Genomic DNA, 19,204 nt, shown 5'->3' on the forward strand with positions numbered 1-19,204 from the left:
AAGCTACAGAACCAATGGTTCTAATTGGTTAATTTGCATTTATCCCTTTAAAAGTTTATAGAATGTCAGTGGCTCATGTACAGATGACCTAGTATATGTTTTTGGTTGGGTTCGAATTGCTCAATCTTTTAAATTTTCCTTGTCACCTTTAATGGCCTTAATGTTCGTCTTTTTTTAATTTTGCAATAACGTTCTAATATTTTTGTTACGACTTGATGAGTTCTGAATATGCATTGAGTATCTTCTCCTGCTTTAGTACTGCAATGATTTATAATAATCTTTTCTTAAAACTGTCCATTTATAAAATTTGAAATCATAATGAAACTAAGTTTTCAACTCCCTCAGGCAAAGGTGGCCTTAGATGGATTTGGCTATTTTTAAATAAGGTTATTTTGGGGCATAAAGCTCTTTAATTTATCGGGTTTTTATAAATCCTTGGCTTTAAAATACAGGGCTTTGAGTGTTTCTGGTGGAGGTTAATCCAGAAAAGCGCTTCTGATGCATGACATTTATATAACGTGTGGTTTTCATTTTTTTATATAAGAGATGCCAAGTGAAACAAAACTTTTATGAATATTTTTTTCAGTTTCCCCTCAATTTAGTGTTGGATGGACTTGGCTTTTGGAGATAAACATACAAGGGTAAACGGTATTTCAGAATATCAACAACCCTTTTTAAACCTTCATAAAATTTCACGAAACGTTTTCAGAATTTTCTTTATTATTATGGAATATAATGGTAAGCTCATTAACCGTGTTTTTGTATTTTCTTAGGAATGGTTATATATTTATTTTTTGTCAGCCATCATTTATGAACATTATGTTGTCAAATATTTAAAACTTTAACATCTTTGTCAAATCTCCACCGAATTAACAAATCTTGGACAGACGCTTTTTAAAATAAAGAGAAAGCAATATAAAAAAAAATATTTGTTGGTGATTAATTATATTTTTTCTGTAAAAATTTTGAGTATGGCAAATATAAGAGTAATTGAAAGTGAATCGTCAGTGCAGACGCGTATATCTTTTAAAGAGATATATAGTTCATAAGAAGAAGGATGATAAATTTGTTTGTTGTATCAATTTTTATAATGTAATAAACTCGTCATAGATACCAGAATTGAAATTTTGTATTTGCGCCAGACGCGCGTTTCCTCTACAAAAGGCTCATCAGTGACGCTGGAATCGAGATAAGTTAAAAAAGCCAAATAAAGTACAAAGTTGAAGAGCATTGAGGACCAACAATTCCTAAACGTTTTGCCACATAAAGCTTAGGTAATATATTCCTGAGGTAGAAAAGCTTAGTATTTCAAAAAATGTAAAGTTTTTTTCTAATAGTTAATTCATAATTACGACCATATCAATGATAATGTCAATACAGAAGTGCTGACTACTGGGCTGGTGATACCCTGGAGGAATAAAAACTCCATCAGCAGTGGCATCGACCTAGTGGTTGTTAATAAACCCATCATAGATACCAGGATTGAAATTTTGTATTTGCGCTAGACGTGTGTTTCGTTTAACTTTACAATAAATTAACTCATCATAGATACCCAGATTAAATTTTGTATTACGCCAGACGCGAGTGTCGTCTACAAAAGACTCATAAGTGACGCTCGAATCCAAAAAAGTTATAAAGGCCAAATAAAGTACAAGATTGATGAGCATTGAGTACCAAAATTCCAAAAAGTTTTGTCAAATACAGCTACGGTAATCTATTCCTGGGGTAGACAAGCCTTAGTATTTCAAAAATTCAAAAGTTTTGTAAACAGTTAATTTATAAATATGACCATATCAATGATAATTCATGTCACTATCTTTACCAGGATTTAAATCTGTTAATTTGATACGACCGAAATCAAAACGCACAAACAAAAGATCAGGAAGGTTATCTATTTTAGTTAAAAATGAAATTAAATCAGGGGTAAAATTTCTTGAGCATTCAAATAATGACTACATATGGTTAAAGTTGAGTAGCTCTCTTTTTAATCTCCCAGAAGATATATATTTATGTTTTATTTACGACCCCCCTGAAAATTCATCTTACACCCATTCTTTAAATGAGGATATATTTGATCTTATAGAAAAAGACATTGCAATGTACTCAACATTGGGAAAAATTGTTTTAGCAGGAGACTTAAATGCCAGAACTGGGTCTGGGGAACTTGACTTTATAGATAATGATTCCCAAGATAATCTTATCCCTTTATATGATAATTATAATCCTGATTATGATATATCAGTCCGTCATAGTAAAGACGTGCACTTATCTACCCGAGGGAAATTATTAAACGATATATGTGTGCAGACAGGGCTTAGAATTCTTAACGGAAGAACCAGAGGGGATTTCATTGGGCAATTAACTTGCCATAATCCTCGGGGGAGCAGTGTAGTTGACTACTTTATAGTATCAGAGGAACTATTAGATAAAGTTGCTTTTTTTAAAGTTCATGACTTTTTAGCTGATCTTTCTGATCACAGTCAGGTGTCTATTATGTTAAATATAGATATGAAAGTTCCTGTCCTAGATATTCAGAGTGAACACTCTCAGATAACCCCCCCTAAATATATTTGGAATGATGAGTCTGTATTACAATTTCAAACAGCTCTGACCTCTAATGATATGCAAGAAAAAATATCAAAATTTATGTTTGACGACTCTGATTCTCAAAATATGACTTTAAAACTAAATGATATTATCTGTGAGGCAGCTGATAAATCTTTAAAACAAATTTTACCAAAAACCCCTAACTCTGTAAAGTCAAATACTAAAACTATAAAGAAACAACCAAAGTGGTTTGATTTTTCTTTAATTAAAATGCGTAAACAATTAGATGACAAGGAAAAGTTATTTAAAAAATATAATAATGACCCCATAGTGAGAGGGAACTTCTTCAGTTTTTTAAAACTTTATAGAAAAACTAGGAAAAATAAATATAAACAGTTCCGTAAAGATCTTGTTGTACAACTAGACAACATGAGAGATAACAATCCATCCCAATATTGGGCCTTACTACAGTCTCTCAGTAATGAATCCTCTACGAAAGGAGATACATCTAATATTTCAAACTCTGATTGGTTACACTATTTTAAAAAGCTTAATTCAAATTCCTTACCTGTAAATAAAGAACTAATTGATTCACTTAATAAACTAGAAAAGCATAACATTTTCACAGAATTGGATTATAAAATTACAGAAAAAGAGATAAATGAAGCAGTTAAATCACTAAAAAACAATAAATCAAGCAGCTTTGACTCAATAATAAATGAGATGCTCAAGTGCAGCCAATCATTTCTGCTTAAATGTTTTGTAAAGATATTTAATAAAGTATTAACTTCAGGAAAATTTCCTGATATATGGGCTAAAGGATTTATAGTCCCATTACATAAAAGTGGATCTAAAGATGATCCCTCAAATTTTAGGGGCATCACGATAGGTAGTTGTGTAGGAAAACTCTTTTTAAAGATACTTAATAACAGATTAGAAAAGTTTATAACTAAAAGAAATATAGTTGGTCCAGAGCAGATAGGATTTTGTAAAGGAAAAAGAACTAGTGACCACATGTTTGTACTTAAAACATTAATTGATAAATACACTAAGCAGGGACATAAACGCCCTATACCTGTTTTGTTGATTTAAAAAGGCCTTTGACAAGGTTTGGCATTTAGCATTATTTTTTAAATTGAGAAAGCTCGGATTGAGCGATTTATTTTATAATGTAATTAAAGATATGTATAAAAACACATCTTTATGTGTAAAAACTAATAGTAACACACTAACGGAAAATTTCCCTTCAGATACTGGTGTTCGTCAAGGGGATAATCTGAGCCCTACATTGTTTAAACTTTTCATAAATGACTTACCTGAAATATTTGATTCTGGCTGTTGCCCAGTTTTACTAAACAACAGAAGCCTTAACTGTTTAATGCATGCAGATGACCTCATTATGATTTCTGAAACTTCATCTGGATTACAAAATTGTTTAGATAATTTAATGGATTATTGTAGTAAATGGGGACTAGAAATTAACATGAAAAAAACAAAAGTATTAATTTTTAATAACACAGGAAGAATTTCAAAGGAAAAATTCACATTTAATGGTCAGCTTATTAATAATGAGAAAAAATATAATTATCTTGGCATGATATTCACTGTATCTGGCAGATTTACAGATGCTAAGTTTAATCTTTATAATAAAGCATTAAAAGCCTTTTTTAAATTAAAAAGATATTTCACCCATTTTAAACCTAATATTAAAACACTTTTACATCTTTTTGACCACATGCTGAAGCCGATTTTGTTATATGGCTCAGAAATTTGGGGTCAATTCTTTCCAAATAAGTTACAATCAAAAGGAGACAACTATTTTTTCCAAATGTCCAAAGATCTAATTATTGAAAAATTACATATTAAATTTTGTAAATATTCTCTACAGGTACCTAGAAGATCAACAAACCTAGCAGTGATGGGAGAGTTGGGGCGCTACCCCCTATCTCTTGAGGTTATTCTTAATATGGCTAAATTTTGGCTCAGACTCACAGAACAAAATAACTCTCTCATTAAAGATGCATTTGAAGAGTCTAAAATTTTATCTAAAACATATAAAGACAATTGGTTGGAAAGCATTTATTCATTATTTTTTTAAAAATATCTTAATTTAACCCCAGAATATTTGTTAAATCACAAATCTCATATAAAGTCAATTATCATTAAAAAACTCCGAATTAAATATGATGAAATTTGGCTTAACCAATTAAATAATGACAAACCTGGCATGGTGCAAGGAAATAAATTAAGGACCTACAGACTATTTAAAAATAATATAGGCCTTGAAAAATATTTATTGTTAAATAATTGTAAAACATTAAATGAGTTAACCAAATTTAGAATTAGTGCCCATGAACTTGAAATAGAAAAGGGAAGACATAAGGGAATACCCCCAGATAAAAGATTTTGTAAATTATGTAATAATGACATTGTTGAGGATGAAATTCATTTTCTTCTTCAATGTCCATCACTTAAAACTGAAAGGTCCAGTTTTATTTCAGATTTATCCTCTAAATTTACTAATTTTAAAACTTTAAATGACCAATCTAAATTTGTATGGTTGATGTCAAATGAAGATCCATTTGTTAATAACATAATGATTAAATTAATAGATAGTTTAATAAAATCTAGAAGAGTTAAATTAAGCATAAACACATGAGTAGTCTAGCTCTTCTTCTAATTATAAAACGGTACTGATTGTGTTCACTCACTCATTATCTTTGAGAATATATACTGTATTTGTTGTCTCCCTTCTCTTATATAATATTGTTTTAATTTTATTGTCATGTAATGTAATTTCAATGAAAAAAATCAACACAATTATTTGTACACTTTAATTTAAACTGTAATTGTACTGCTCCTCGGGGCGTCTTGATTGACAAATAAAAATTGTTGTTGTTGTTGTTGTTGTTGTCAGCACAGAAGTGCATCAAAGACTCATCAGTGACACTCGAATAAAAAATAAATAAAAAGGGCAAGTAAAATATTCTATACTTTATTTTTTAAGTAATCCTATTTTTGTTCTCTAGCGTGGTACCTCTACAAGGACACAAACTCTGAGACGTTTAAAAAATATAGAAGAGAGCGCTCCGTTTTGTATATAAGGGTTATACCTCATCAAATGAAAGCATGCTGGATGCCTCTTAGTTTTCATCTCTGCAGGTGAAACAAATAAGAACAATGGTACTTGAGACTTACACTATGCTCCAGTGTGTGAGAAACTGGTCTATTTAAGAAAATATATAATTTTAGGTACGGTGACATCCTGGACATACCACATATAACATTGCAACAGTCAATTCTCTATGTATGACGAACTGCATCTCTGTAATAAGGGGATGAAGAGTAGCATCCTATTCCATAATTCAGTAATATGCTATTTTTATTATTCGTTTGTAACGCATATTTTGTCATTTAGGTCAATCATAACCGGCGTTATGGCACCTATCATCTATATCCATATATCAATAAGCCTTGAAATGAAGTCTAAGGTATCTTTTGTAATAACGGGATGAAGGGTAGCAGTATTTTAAAATATGTTATTTCTTTATTTTTTGCATTTTGATTCCCTATAACCCTGTAAGCGTAAATGTAGATTGTCCGATGCTACTTTTTCCATGCAATATGTATTTCGTGACATCTCTTTTGTAATAAATTATCTTATATCTTTGAAGAATGCCTGTATTATGTAGCTTTTTCTATGCACTTGGTAATTTTAAGCCATCACTTGGTGGCCATCATTGTCTGATTCCTTTGAAGAATAACTGCACTATGTAATTTCGTGCCATCATTTTGTGTTCGTCATTGTATTATTTTCTTAAAGAATAATTGCATTTGTGTACCCTTTTTCAATGATGTCGGTAATTTCTTCCCATCACTTGGTGTCCTTCATTGTCTTATTTCCATGAAGAATAAATGCATTAGAGTACTTATTCCATACACTATGTAATTTCGTGACATCACTTGGTGTCCTCCATTGTCTATTTCCTTGAAGAATATCTGCATTATGCAATTAAGCGGGAGGTTTGGCAAGTCATTTACCCAGGTTGAAGAAGCCATTTTTTCTAAAAATGTCCTGTACCCAGTTATTCAGGAATATTGTATTTGTACTTGTTATCAAATAGTCTGTTTCTCTGTTGGCGTTTGTTTTGTATCAGTTCAGTGTTTCTCTAGTTTCCTTTGTTTTCCTCTTATAGTTGTAGTGTTACCATCGGTTTCGATTTGTAACCCGGTTTGTTTTCCCCTAGTCGATTTGTGACTATCAAACAGCGGTATACTACTGTTACATTTAATTTTTTCATGCCATCAATTGGTGTCCGCCATTGCCTTACTTCTTTGAGGAATATATTTACTAAATTTAGGTGCAGAACACATGCATTATCCTTTGCTTACAAGCATTTGTGTATAATTTTTCAAGGATACATTGCGTCCGGTCAGAATGGGGACGTTAAATCTGCTGCCTCGTGTTGAGAGAGTTTGCCGACTTGATATTTGCAGACTTCATGTATTTGGTTTTGATGTTATATTTGTTATTCTCATCGGATTTTGTCTAATGCTAAGTTAGTTTCTGTGTGTGTTACATTTTAATGTTGTGTCGTTGTTCTCCTCTTATATTTAATGCGTTTCCCTCAGTTTTAGTTTGTTACCTCGATTTTGATTTTTCCCCATCGATTTACGAGTTTTGAATAGCGGTATACTACTGTTGCCTTTATTTGTTTTTATAACCGTATGAAGCAAAATTAATTCAGAACCTTCTAAACGACACAATGAAAAAATAATATCACAAAAATACTAAACCTAGAGGAAAATCAAATAGGAAAGTCCATAATCACATGATAAAATCAAATGACAAAACATAAAAAACGAATGGACAAGAACTGTCATATTCCTAACTTGGTACAGACATTTTCAAATGTAGAAAATGCACAATGACAAATTCTTTTATTTTACTTCCAGATATATTGATGATGTGCTATCACTAAATTATCCATACTCAGTCAGCACTTGTATATCATATATCCCAGTGAACTTGAAGTTAGGGATACTACTTCCGAATCATCAATTTCCCATTTCTCAGCTGTAAAACACCCTCTGCTTCTTCGTATGGTGTGGACATATTTCAATTGATACGTTATGCACATCAATGCTCGTGTTGAGTGTGCTTCTTACGCAGAAACTGTTCCAACAGAGTTATGAGGAGGAAGCATTAAAGATGACGCTCCGTAAATTTTATGGACACCATCATGAATTGGGTGATCTATACGATGTGTCTGTTTCTAAACCAATTACTGTAATGTTTCCCACGCCTTAGATTGTGGTTTATTATCTCTGTCGTCCGTCTGCTCGAATTATGATGCATGTTCTTGGGTTTGGCTAGCCATGACACCTGGTTTAACCCACCATATATTTCTTAAAATCTCCTGTACCAAGTAAGGAAAGTGGCAGTTGTTATCAAATAATTCATTTCTATGTATGTTGGCTTCTGTATTTTATTGCACGTCTTGTTTTCCTGTTATACCTTATATGTTTTCCCTCGGTTTTAGTTTATAATCCAGATTTGTTTTCTCTCAATCGATTGATGACTACTGTTGCTTTTGTCTGACCGTGTTTTAAAATTTATCCTTATTTTTCAGTATCTAAATTTCTCCGACCTGACGGCATCTATTACAGATAGTAGTAGATACCGCTGTTCGAAAGTCATAAATCGATTGAGAGAACAAATTCGGGTTACAAATGAAAACTGAGGTAAACACATAAAAGGAAAACAATGAAACAACAGAAACACTGAAGTGCAACAAAACAAAAAAAACGACAATGAAACACACAGAGAAACGAACTATGAGATAACAACTGCTATTTTCCTAACTTGGTACATGACATTGAAAGAAAATATGGTGGGTTGAACCTGGTTTTGCGGCTAGCCGAAACTCGTGCTTCATAGCAATGTTAAAAATAACACTAAAACGATAACACTACAGGACATACCTTTTGTTATATTTATCTCGTCAACGTACAAAAAAATTTGGCACAGGACGCAAAGTAATCAATATTCAATCAATCAATCTTGTTTTGTACATGCATACCGGTAAAGGGGAATCGTATAACGTATATATATATTGATAACAATTCAATATTACACATGATTTTTATTCAACTGCCATACCAATGAGAAGGTTAGCTAGCTACGAAACTAGGTATATTCCACCATGTTCAAGGAATGAAAATGCCTGTGGCAAGTTAGGAATATGACATTTGTTATCCATTCGTTTGATGTGTTTGTGTTTTTGATTTCTTCATTCATGATGGAATTTTGTAAAATGAACAATGGACTTAATTCGGAGTGGTTTGTTTTTAACTAATCATATCCCTGTTTTCTAAAAATTGATACAGTTTTTTTCAATGACGTGTCAAATGAAATGAAATGAATGGCATATAACATGATATTATCACTCCAATAGAAGGTGAGTGTAGGATTGTTTTAGTCAGTATTTAAAACTAAACACATTTTAACATTCAAAGATGTAATGAAAAAAAGAACCCATCATACTCGGATAGACATATTTCTTATTAAATAAAGTAAAACACTTTTTAAGGGTATAAAAGAACACCGGAGAACGAAGTGAGGCGTAATCCTGTTGATCCTTCACTATGACCCCCGACATCAACCTCGGTGAATACAACATCCCCAGCTTTAAGACGAATGATAACTGTATTTCCGCCTTGAAGATCTTGTGTGTTATGATAAGAGTCTACTACCGCATCTATAACGTTCACACTATTGACCATTAGATAGATATAAGCGCCTCTAGGTATAGTGTCGCCTCTCTCTCCAATACTGAAAAACAGCAAATACATTCCACTTTCTGGACACGTAAAAGACCCTGTATTTACATTGTATCCATTTCCTTCATTTGTTATTATCTACAACAATAAATAAAACATAAGTAACGAAAGGGAAATTTGTAACAAATATAATCACATAGTTTAAATATGTGGAACAGGATCTGCTTACCCTTCCGGAGCACCTGAGATCAACCCTTAGTTTTTGGTGGGGTTTGTGTTGCTTAGTCTTTAGTTTTTCTATGTTGTGTCTTCTGGACTATTTTTTGACTGTATGTCTTTTTATATTTAGCCATGGCGTTGTCAGTTTATTTCTAATTTATGAGTTTGACTTTCCCTTTGGTATCTTTCGTTTCTTTTTTGAATAGATATGTTTATCCATGAAAGCCATTGCACAACATCACTCCATGAACAGTTTGTATCCCTATTACAAAGTTCAGTACTTCAGATTTTAAATTCGCCTCACTCAAATTAATTATAGATTATTACATGGCTATTCCATATTGGCCGGGGTATCAGACGAAGACTCCCATATCAAGCCAATATTGAAGATGACATTTAATAATCTATATATCACATAATTTCTAGCAGGAGAAAAAATAAAGCATATATATCAAATTATGTTTAATATGTTTTAGCAAAAATTCAAAAAACATTAGAAAAAAAATGTATCACAGTGAGTTGACAAAATTTGTATCACAGTGAGAAAAGTTTTGTGAAAAGTTTAACAAATAATTAACAATAAACATATTATGACGTCAAATTTTACGGGAACTTTTGTGATGTCTGGATAAATAAGTATTTCCACTGGTGATATTTACATTTTTTTTTCTGTTACAGCAGTCTATTGTTTTACAGACTTCATTGTTTTTATTCATTGTGTTCTCATTTTTCATTTCTTGTATGAATTTACTTGAAACGTCATTTGATACTCGGAAAAACTTTTCCTGATCGGATAGCTGTTCAGATGACATTTTGTTTACAAATAGTTTTTGACAGGAAGTCCAAGTCGGGAGCTCGATATCGATTTCGAGGGCTGATATTGATATTGGCCCCTAGGGCTGATAACCAACCTTGACTTCCAGTTATTATTAGCCATACAAAAACGAAGATATCAGTACAAAATATGTGATAATAACGATTACCACCCTGTACATTTCAGAAGATGTAGAGAAACACATGCCATCGATTTTCCTTGTATAAAATACATACCCTGTTATATTTCAAAACTTGTTGTGCGCCAGAATCGATGTCGTGGTCAAGATAAACACTGAATGCGACACCACCAGAACCAGCTAGTCAAAATGTAAAATTATAGATAAACATTTAAAGTGATGTGGAATAAATCAACTGTTGGGATAACTTTAATCAGATAGTTTTTATTGTAATTGTTATGATTAACAAGAGCCGAACTTAAAGAAAAACAATAAAAGAATATTTGCTTAGTAAAACTTTAGTTTATTTAAAATGATGGCTAATGTAGATATAAATATCTGGTTAATGAAGAGGTCAATCATACTAATTAAAATATCACTTTGATTCAAAGAAAGCAAATTAATTTGAGCTTCTCAAATGTGAACCTAACATTTTTATAAGGCAAACTTTCAACAGTGCTTGCATATGAAGTTTGAATCTCACAGTGGATAAGATGTCCTAGATTTGTATTTTTCATCAATATATACTTGATAGAGGGTTGGTGCTTACAAGGAAGCGATCATCACAGGGTTCTCAGTGGTAAAGCTAAAATGAGCCCTTCGAATGCTTCACTAAACGTCATCATAAGGTATGAATGATTTCTAGCTAAAAACCATCAACATATTTATTTTGTACTGACTTTTTTTAGTACAGAATGGTTTTAAAAGAAAGGAATAAATATCAATTATAAATATAACACTTCCCAATTGCTTATTTATTGCTGACATGAATGCCAAAAAAAATAGCAACCTAACAACCAAAAATGACTATAAACGGGCATCCAGAGGTCCCTACTATAACTTTAACACTGGTTATGCGATACATATCTCGGAGTGGGGTAGTGACAATGTAATAGGTGGTAGGGATGAGACGCGTGAAAAAGTCTCTTACCTCAAGCTTCTTGATAAGTAATAGGGTCGCGAAATTAAGAAGGCATATATAAGGTGTCATGAGTGGTGGGGATGACCCGCGTGAAAAAGTCTCTTCTTTCAAGTTATAAGGTCACGAAATTTAGAAGAAATATAAAATTGCTGATTGAAACAAATGCAACTGAATCATTTCAGATGTAAATTTTTTCTCAGATACGATTGAATACACCAGATATTTGTCACATCTATTTACCTCTCTATAAAAAAGTGTAAATATGTTATATATAAGTAGAATGATTGTTAAAACCAAATCTGAGAAGATTCACAGTTGTGTTTAAAAAAAAAAGAGGAAATTTGGGATACAGCTGCCGATCACCTCTTACCCCAAAAGAGTCGATATACCTTTCCCTTCCGAAAGTAATGAAATATTTAAACTATTAATAGTTTGATTATTTACATTAAAGCAGAACAAGGTGCTAACATCTTACCTTGAATAAGTCTCTTGTATAGTTTAGAACCCACAATACTAGTGTTGTTTAAAGACTGGTTTGTTTTGTGGATCGAATCTTTAACAGGTACCTTTTTTCCAGCCAGTTTCTTCTCTTGTTTGGATATATTATTAGAAATGTGTTCATGTTGTATAAGCTGTGAGTTCTTCAAATTTTGATTGATGTCAGTCCCAGTTTTTATGTTGGTTATCTCGTTGTCATTATCCTTGAGTATAAAGTTTTGCATATTCTTCAATTTACCAATTTCAATAGCTTGGTCTTCGATAACTTTCCACATTTTCACAAGTTCAGTTTTACAATTGGATTGAACCTTGATCAATGTCCGCAATTCCTCAATTTCAGCTTTTTGATCGTCTTTATCCTTGGTTACTTTCTGCAGCTCCTGAAGTTCAGCAATATGATATGCTTGATTAACCATATTTTCCTTTGGCAACAAAATGGGAGCTTCATGAATCCTAAATCAATATAAAGAAATTTTAAAGTAAAAGCTATCACTGTAAACATTTCTCAAGATTCTTATAGACAATTTGTATAATGTAATTTAATGTCATAATACGCTAATATACTTATGACACTATTTTACTCATCATTCTAGAATTGGCGATGTGGTATGAGTGCAAATGAGTCATCAAAGATCAACTGACTTGATGTAAGAAAATCCTATACCGTATATTAGGATAGAAAGGCTCCGCCAAGACAAAATGTAAAACAATAACCCACCTTCGAGTTCATCCGTCACCGGAAAAACTCGTCAATTTTGCGCGCTTTTATGACATCATTTACCAGATAGAGGGGATCGCCTGTATCACTGCACTATTAACGTTCATCAAGCGTCTTAGTGATCGTTATTGTGCAGGATAAAGTACAGATAATATTTGTTTTGTAAGTACTTAATTACAATTTCCTAATGACAGCAGCGCTGATTGTCAATTATGAAAATCTATTTTGCCGAATAATTCGTGAAATATAGCATTATAGTTTTCCTACAATTCGCTCAACATTGGACCGGAAGTGACGATGCCCCTAAACGCACGAATGATGTTCAATAAAACCAGAGTTTTTGACGGAAATGCATTAAACTCGAAAGTTGTCTAATTGAAATGGAGGTACGTCTAAATTCTGATATGATTTATGTTTCCGTTGTGTCGTTTGTTTTCTCCTATATTTAAGTGTGAATTCACATTACAATAAGACGTGTCACGGTACTTTTCTATCCTAAATTCATGTATTTGGTTTTGATGTTATATTGATTATTCTCATCGGATTTTGTCTAATGCTTAGTCCGTTGTTGTGTGTGTTACATTTTAATGTTGTGTCGTTGTTCTCCTCTAATATTTAATGCGTTTCCCTCAGTTTTAGTTTGTTACCCCGATTTTGTTTTTTGTCCATAGATTTATGAGTTTTGAACAGCGGTATACTACTGTTACTTTTATTTATGCTGCCATTGATTTATCTCCATCGTTTTTTATGTACCTTTTATTTCTTTGACTGAGAGCAGTGATGAAATAACTGAGCTGTTCTGATTAATGATTGGATTTCCAATTTGGCAACAGGTCAAAAGACAAAGGTGTAAATGATAAAGGTTCAAAAATTAGGCTTAAGGACACCAATTATTGACTACAAAAACACACAAAACAAAATAAATTTGAAGGAGAGCCATTAAAATGCAGAGAAATTACGATTTGAATTAAATGTTTCAAACAGATTTTCAAAAGTATTTCTAATTTTAAAGCATTACTTCTGTACTTAATCCTTCTAAACGGACTGCGAAAAAATATGATCATTAAAGAAGTTTACTCAATTTGAGAACTGGCTGATAACAATTTAAGCTTAATACTATTGTTCTGATTTGAAATGGTTTTATTACCTCCGTCTTGTTCGGACCAATACCTGCCACAAAGCATCAGATAGAAATATAATTTCTCAAAATTGTTGTTTATAATGTACATTTCTTGATATCTATACTACTAAAGGAGGAGATTAATTTCATTGAGCTGCAACTCCGAAATATTTGTGAGATGATGTCTAAATGTTTTGTACTTCCAAAATTTTTCTTTCAAACAAAACATTTCCACAGATAACGACAATTTTAGAGAAAACTCAAATTCGGAAATTGTTATCGATCTGTGTCTTATAGGCTTTCGCATATTATGCTTAGTCGACGTACTGCCCGCGAAATTATGATACTAAAATAACGAAGTCATGAACTTTGTCATTAAACAGGAATTAAATCTGCTAAACTTAATCTATGTCACGTAGATTTTCTTGTTGTAGTAAGAAAACCAGGACGGATTCGAAGATTTTGAAAGCAGAGTAAACAATGCACCTTATTATCAGCACGACTTTATTGGGTCACATTAATAACACTTAGAATAAGGCGTAGGTTCTTAGATTTATTGGATCACATTAATAACATTTAGAATAAGGCGTAGGTTCTTAGATTTATTGGATCACATTAATAACATTTAGAATAAGGCGTAGGTTCTTAGATTTATTGGGTCACATTAATAACACTTAGAATAAGGTGTAGGTTCTTAGATTTATTGGGTCACATTAATAACATTTAGAATAAGGCGTAGGTTCTTAGATTTATTATCATCAGCACGACTTTATTGGGTCACAATAAGAACACTTAGAATAAGGCGTAGGTTTTTAGATTTATTGGATCACATTAATAACACTCAGAATAAGGCGTAGGTTCTTATTCACGAATCGCGATGTCATTGGTGTTTTCTAGTACTTTTTATAGTTAAGGAGTGAACGGAACTAAACAAATATCTAAATGCTGTGCTGATAAAATATTCGTAGTATACCCATCAGCAGTATAGACCCAGTGTTAGAAATTTCCTCAATCAAAGTATTGTCTCGTGACTCACACAGCTTCTAATCACACATTTATCTTGTATTAAATTAGACATCTTGTTGAAATCATGCTTTGCTGTCTAGGAGGAACTACCGACCTAGGTGGTCTCGTGATGGCGTGTTCGCCATGTGTTCGAAACCAGGTAGAAGCAAACCATAGACTTTAAATTTGGTATTTGCTGTTTAACCGATTAGCATTGGCAGTGAGCAGTAAGAACAAAGAGTTGTCTATACTCGAAGTCAATATATTGTCGTATTACATTAACATTAATCATCATACTTATTGGCTTATTAAAAAATGCACATGTGGGGACTAACTGTGCACCACCACTTATTGCGGACCATCGAAACAACATCTGATACATAAATTAAATAATGCTTTTAGATATTTGGATGATATATTGACTAACTGACTGAAATCATAATCTTTCAGTCAGTTTAATTGAAGTCTGGAGCTGGCATGTCAGTTAACTGCTAGTAGTCTGTTGTTATTTATGTATTATTGTCATTTTGTTTATTTTCTTTGGTTACATCTTCTGACATCAGACTCGGACTTCTCTTGAACTGGATTTTAATGTGCGTATTGTTATGCGTTTACTTTTCTACATTGGTTAGAGGTATAGGGGGAGGGTTGAAATCTCACAAACATGTTTAACCCCGCCGCATTTTTTCGCCTGTCCCAAGTCAGGAGCCTCTGGCCTTTGTTAGTCTTGTGTTATTTTAATTTTAGTTTCTTGTGTACAATTTGGAAATTAGTATGGCGTTCATTATCACTGGACTAGTATATATTTGTTTAGGGGCCAGCTGAAGGACGCCTCCGGTTGCGGGAATTTCTCGCTACATTGAAGACCTGTTGGTGACCCTCTGCTGTTGTTTTTTATTTGGTCGGATTGTTGTCTCTTTGACACATTCCCCATTTCCATTCTCAATTTTATCTCAATAATGACGAATTTAGTATGTATAGTAAAGAAATTTATCGTGTTGAACTTACTTTGAATAAAGCTAACACTAACAATGACCACTGCCCTTTCCTCGATCTTGATATCTATATCATTAACGGAAAGCTTTATACGAAAAATTATGATTAAAGAGATGAATTTTCATTTCTTATCGTTAATTATCCATTTTAAGATGGTGACATTCTCTTGTCACCATCTTACGGTGTTTATATATCTCAACTTGTACGATTCGCTCGTGTATGTAACAACGTTTGAGATTTTAACGAGCGAAATTTATGTATCAATGAAAATTATTACACAAGGGTTTTCGATATCACAAATTAGTCAAAACATTAACTAAATTTTATCATCGGTACAAGGACATCATTCGTAAATATAAATCAACATGCAGACTTCTTATTCGTTCTGGTATATCACATCCAATCTTTTATGGTAATATTCTTTGCAAAGCACAAAAATGTCAGTATTCACCTCAGAAGCTTACAAAATCTTAAAACAGACTTATAAAGAAGGAATATAGTTACGATACTGTTGTCAGGTCATTAAAAATTGCATATTTTGGCTTTAATATTGATTCACTTATAGGGTCTTTGCATCTGAATCAATAACATTTATTTAAAAACCAGTTGTTGGCATGACACGGGTTATGTTCTTCTCATAATTATATTTTATGGTGGTATAATATTAAACCCCTTACGGGAGGAATTGTGCCTGATATTCATATGATGAAGACATAATCTTTGTGTTAGTCACGACCTGAGTGAGCTCAGCGATTGGTCTAAGAAATGGCTGATGTCCTTTAACCCAGCAAAAACAGAAATAATGTTGTTTTCATACATTGAAAATCCAGAAATGAATTTCACTTTCAACGGTAACAGGATTGAAGTTACAGACTTCCACAAACACTTGGGTGTTACTTTTAGTAAAGATGCTAATGGAACACCTATGTGGAAAATATCATAAAAAATGTATCTAAACATTTAAATGTACTTAGAAAATTAAAGTACAGGATAAGTAGGAGAAACTTAGAAAAGCTTTACTTGACTTTTATTAGACCGCTTCTCGAATATGCATGTGAAGTTTGGGATAATATGGGTGTGGGTTATTGTAAAAAATTAGAACAGCTGCAGCTTGAGGCAGCCAGAATTGTAACAGGTCTTCCTATTTTTAAAAGTAATAGAATGATTTATGATGAGATTGGTTGGGAAACTCTAGCTGAACGAAGAGAAAGAAGGAAGTTACAATTATTTTATAATATTCAACATAATAATGCATCAGCATATCTTTGCAATTCAATTCCACCAACAATCCAAAGTACAGCTGTTTATCCATAACGTAATGGGAATGATATAATATACCCTTTTTGTAGACTTTCATTAACCCAAGAGTCCTTCATACCTTCAACAATACGACTGTGGAATAACCTTAATGTGGTGACACGCAACATTGACTCTTTAGGTAAATTTAAAACCGAACTAAAAAATCTTAAATTGAATTCAAAAGCCCAAGTACAAAAACATTATGACTTTGGCAATCGTAAACTCAATATTATATTGACACAACTTAGGTGCTCAGCTTCTTTTTTGAACTATGATCTTTACAGAGTCAACATTATTTCAGATCCGTCTTGTAGTTGTGGTGCTAAGTTCGAAGATTCACGTCACTTCTTTTTTTATTGTCCTAATTATTCGAATATAAGAACCAAATTATTTAATGATCTACATTGGTTACCAGATAAATCTCTACTAAATTTGAACACCTTAACCTCCGGCGATAAGTCTTTAATTAATGTTGAAAATGAAAGAATTGTAAAGAATGTATATGAATTTATTAAAGAGTCTAAGAAGTTTCTAATTGTGTAATGTAGAACATAATAAAGTGCAAATACATGCATATAGTGTATTACCACTCACATCATCATCACACACCATCTTTTCAGAGTTCAAATATTTTTTATATATATATATATACATAATGTATTGTTTGTATGCATGCTTTGTAAATATTCTACTGTTATAAATTGTTATGGGAGAAGACTTTATAAGTTTGATTAACTTGTGTCTCATCCCTTTTGCACATTTACGCAAATAAAATATGTTTAAACTAAACATAATCTTTCAAACAGTTTAACTGAGGTCTGGAGCTGGCATGTCAATAACTGCTAGTAGTCTGTTGTTATTTGTATATTATCGTCATTTTGTTTATTTTCTTTTGTTACCTCTGCCGACATCGGACTCGGACTTCTATTGAACTGAATTTGAATGTGCGTATTGTTATGCGTTTACTTTTCTACATTGGCTAGAGGTATAGGGGGAGGGTTGAGATCTCAAAAAACATGTTTAACCCCGCCGCATTTTTGCGCCTTTCCCAAGTCAGGAGCCTCTTGCCTTTGTTAGTCTTGTATGATTTTTAATTTTAGTTTCTTGTGTATATTTTGGAGTTTAGTATGACGTCCATTATCACTGAACTAGTATATATATTTGTTTAGGGCCAGCTGAAGGACGCCTCCGGGTGCGGGATTATCTCACTGCATTGAAGACCTATTGGTGACCTTCTGCGGTTGTGTGTTCTATGGTCGGGTTGTTGTCTTTTGGACACATTCCCCATTTCCATTTTCAATTTTACATATATCTACTATTTAAATAAAAAGCCTGTACCAAGTAAGGAATATGACTGTTTAAATTCAGTTGATGTGTTTGAGGTTCTGATTTTGCCTAATGATGAGGAACTTTTTTTTATTTGAAATTTCCTTTGAGACCGGTATTTTTGCTATTTTGCTTTTTTTTTTCTTTGTTGACATAGTTGTTTGTTTTATATCGTTTCGTCCAGAGGGTATCACTAGCCTAGTAGTCAGCACTTCGGTGTTGACATTAATATAAATTATATGGTCGTTTTTATAAATTTTCTGTTTACAAAAGTATGAATTGTTCGAAACACTAAGGATTTTCTTATTCCATGCATAGATTACATTAGCCGCATTTGGCACCATTTTTTTAAATAGTGGGTCTTCAATGCTCTTCAACTTTGTATAGTGATTAATAGTATAGAACAATTTTGTCTACTGTATTTAATTTATTTTACATTTGTACCCACTACGTCTATTTGTATTGCTCGCATGTTGCTGTCAAAAAAAGTGAAAAACTAAGAGACGTAGATGAAAAATTATGAGTAGGCTTTAAATCTTCTATTTCAGATATATAAGTTTTTATCCCTACCTTTGTTTATCTAGAACATCTGTAATCATTTGGTTTAATACAAAGCCGCCATTTTCTTTGTCAGCTTGTATAAGTAATATTGAAAAAGAATGAATTATAGTAAGCAGTAGGACAGCGTATGCAGGAAAATACATGTCAGCCATGTTGGTTTATGTGTGACTCAAACATCCTTATCTCGTAATATTTAGTACAAACCATACATCGTATCG

General features: G+C 32.4%; 1 protein-coding gene across 1 annotated transcript; it reads right to left on the reverse strand.

Annotated features, from left to right (window-relative positions):
* Positions 1-9,094: 9,094 nt before the first annotated feature.
* Positions 9,095-19,157, reverse strand: LOC143065508 (uncharacterized). Its single transcript, XM_076239125.1, has 4 exons — positions 18,996-19,157; positions 11,939-12,414; positions 10,600-10,682; positions 9,095-9,468 (listed from the first exon to the last, which is right to left on the reverse strand). The coding sequence occupies exons 1-4, from the start codon at positions 19,136-19,138 to the stop codon at positions 9,136-9,138; spliced, it is 1,035 nt and encodes a 344-aa protein (XP_076095240.1). The 5' UTR covers positions 19,139-19,157; the 3' UTR covers positions 9,095-9,135.
* Between the last annotated feature and the right edge of the window lie 47 nt (positions 19,158-19,204).

Source organism: Mytilus galloprovincialis, chromosome 2 (assembly GCF_965363235.1).
Source record: "Mytilus galloprovincialis chromosome 2, xbMytGall1.hap1.1, whole genome shotgun sequence".
Taxonomy (NCBI): Eukaryota; Metazoa; Mollusca; class Bivalvia; order Mytilida; family Mytilidae; genus Mytilus; species Mytilus galloprovincialis.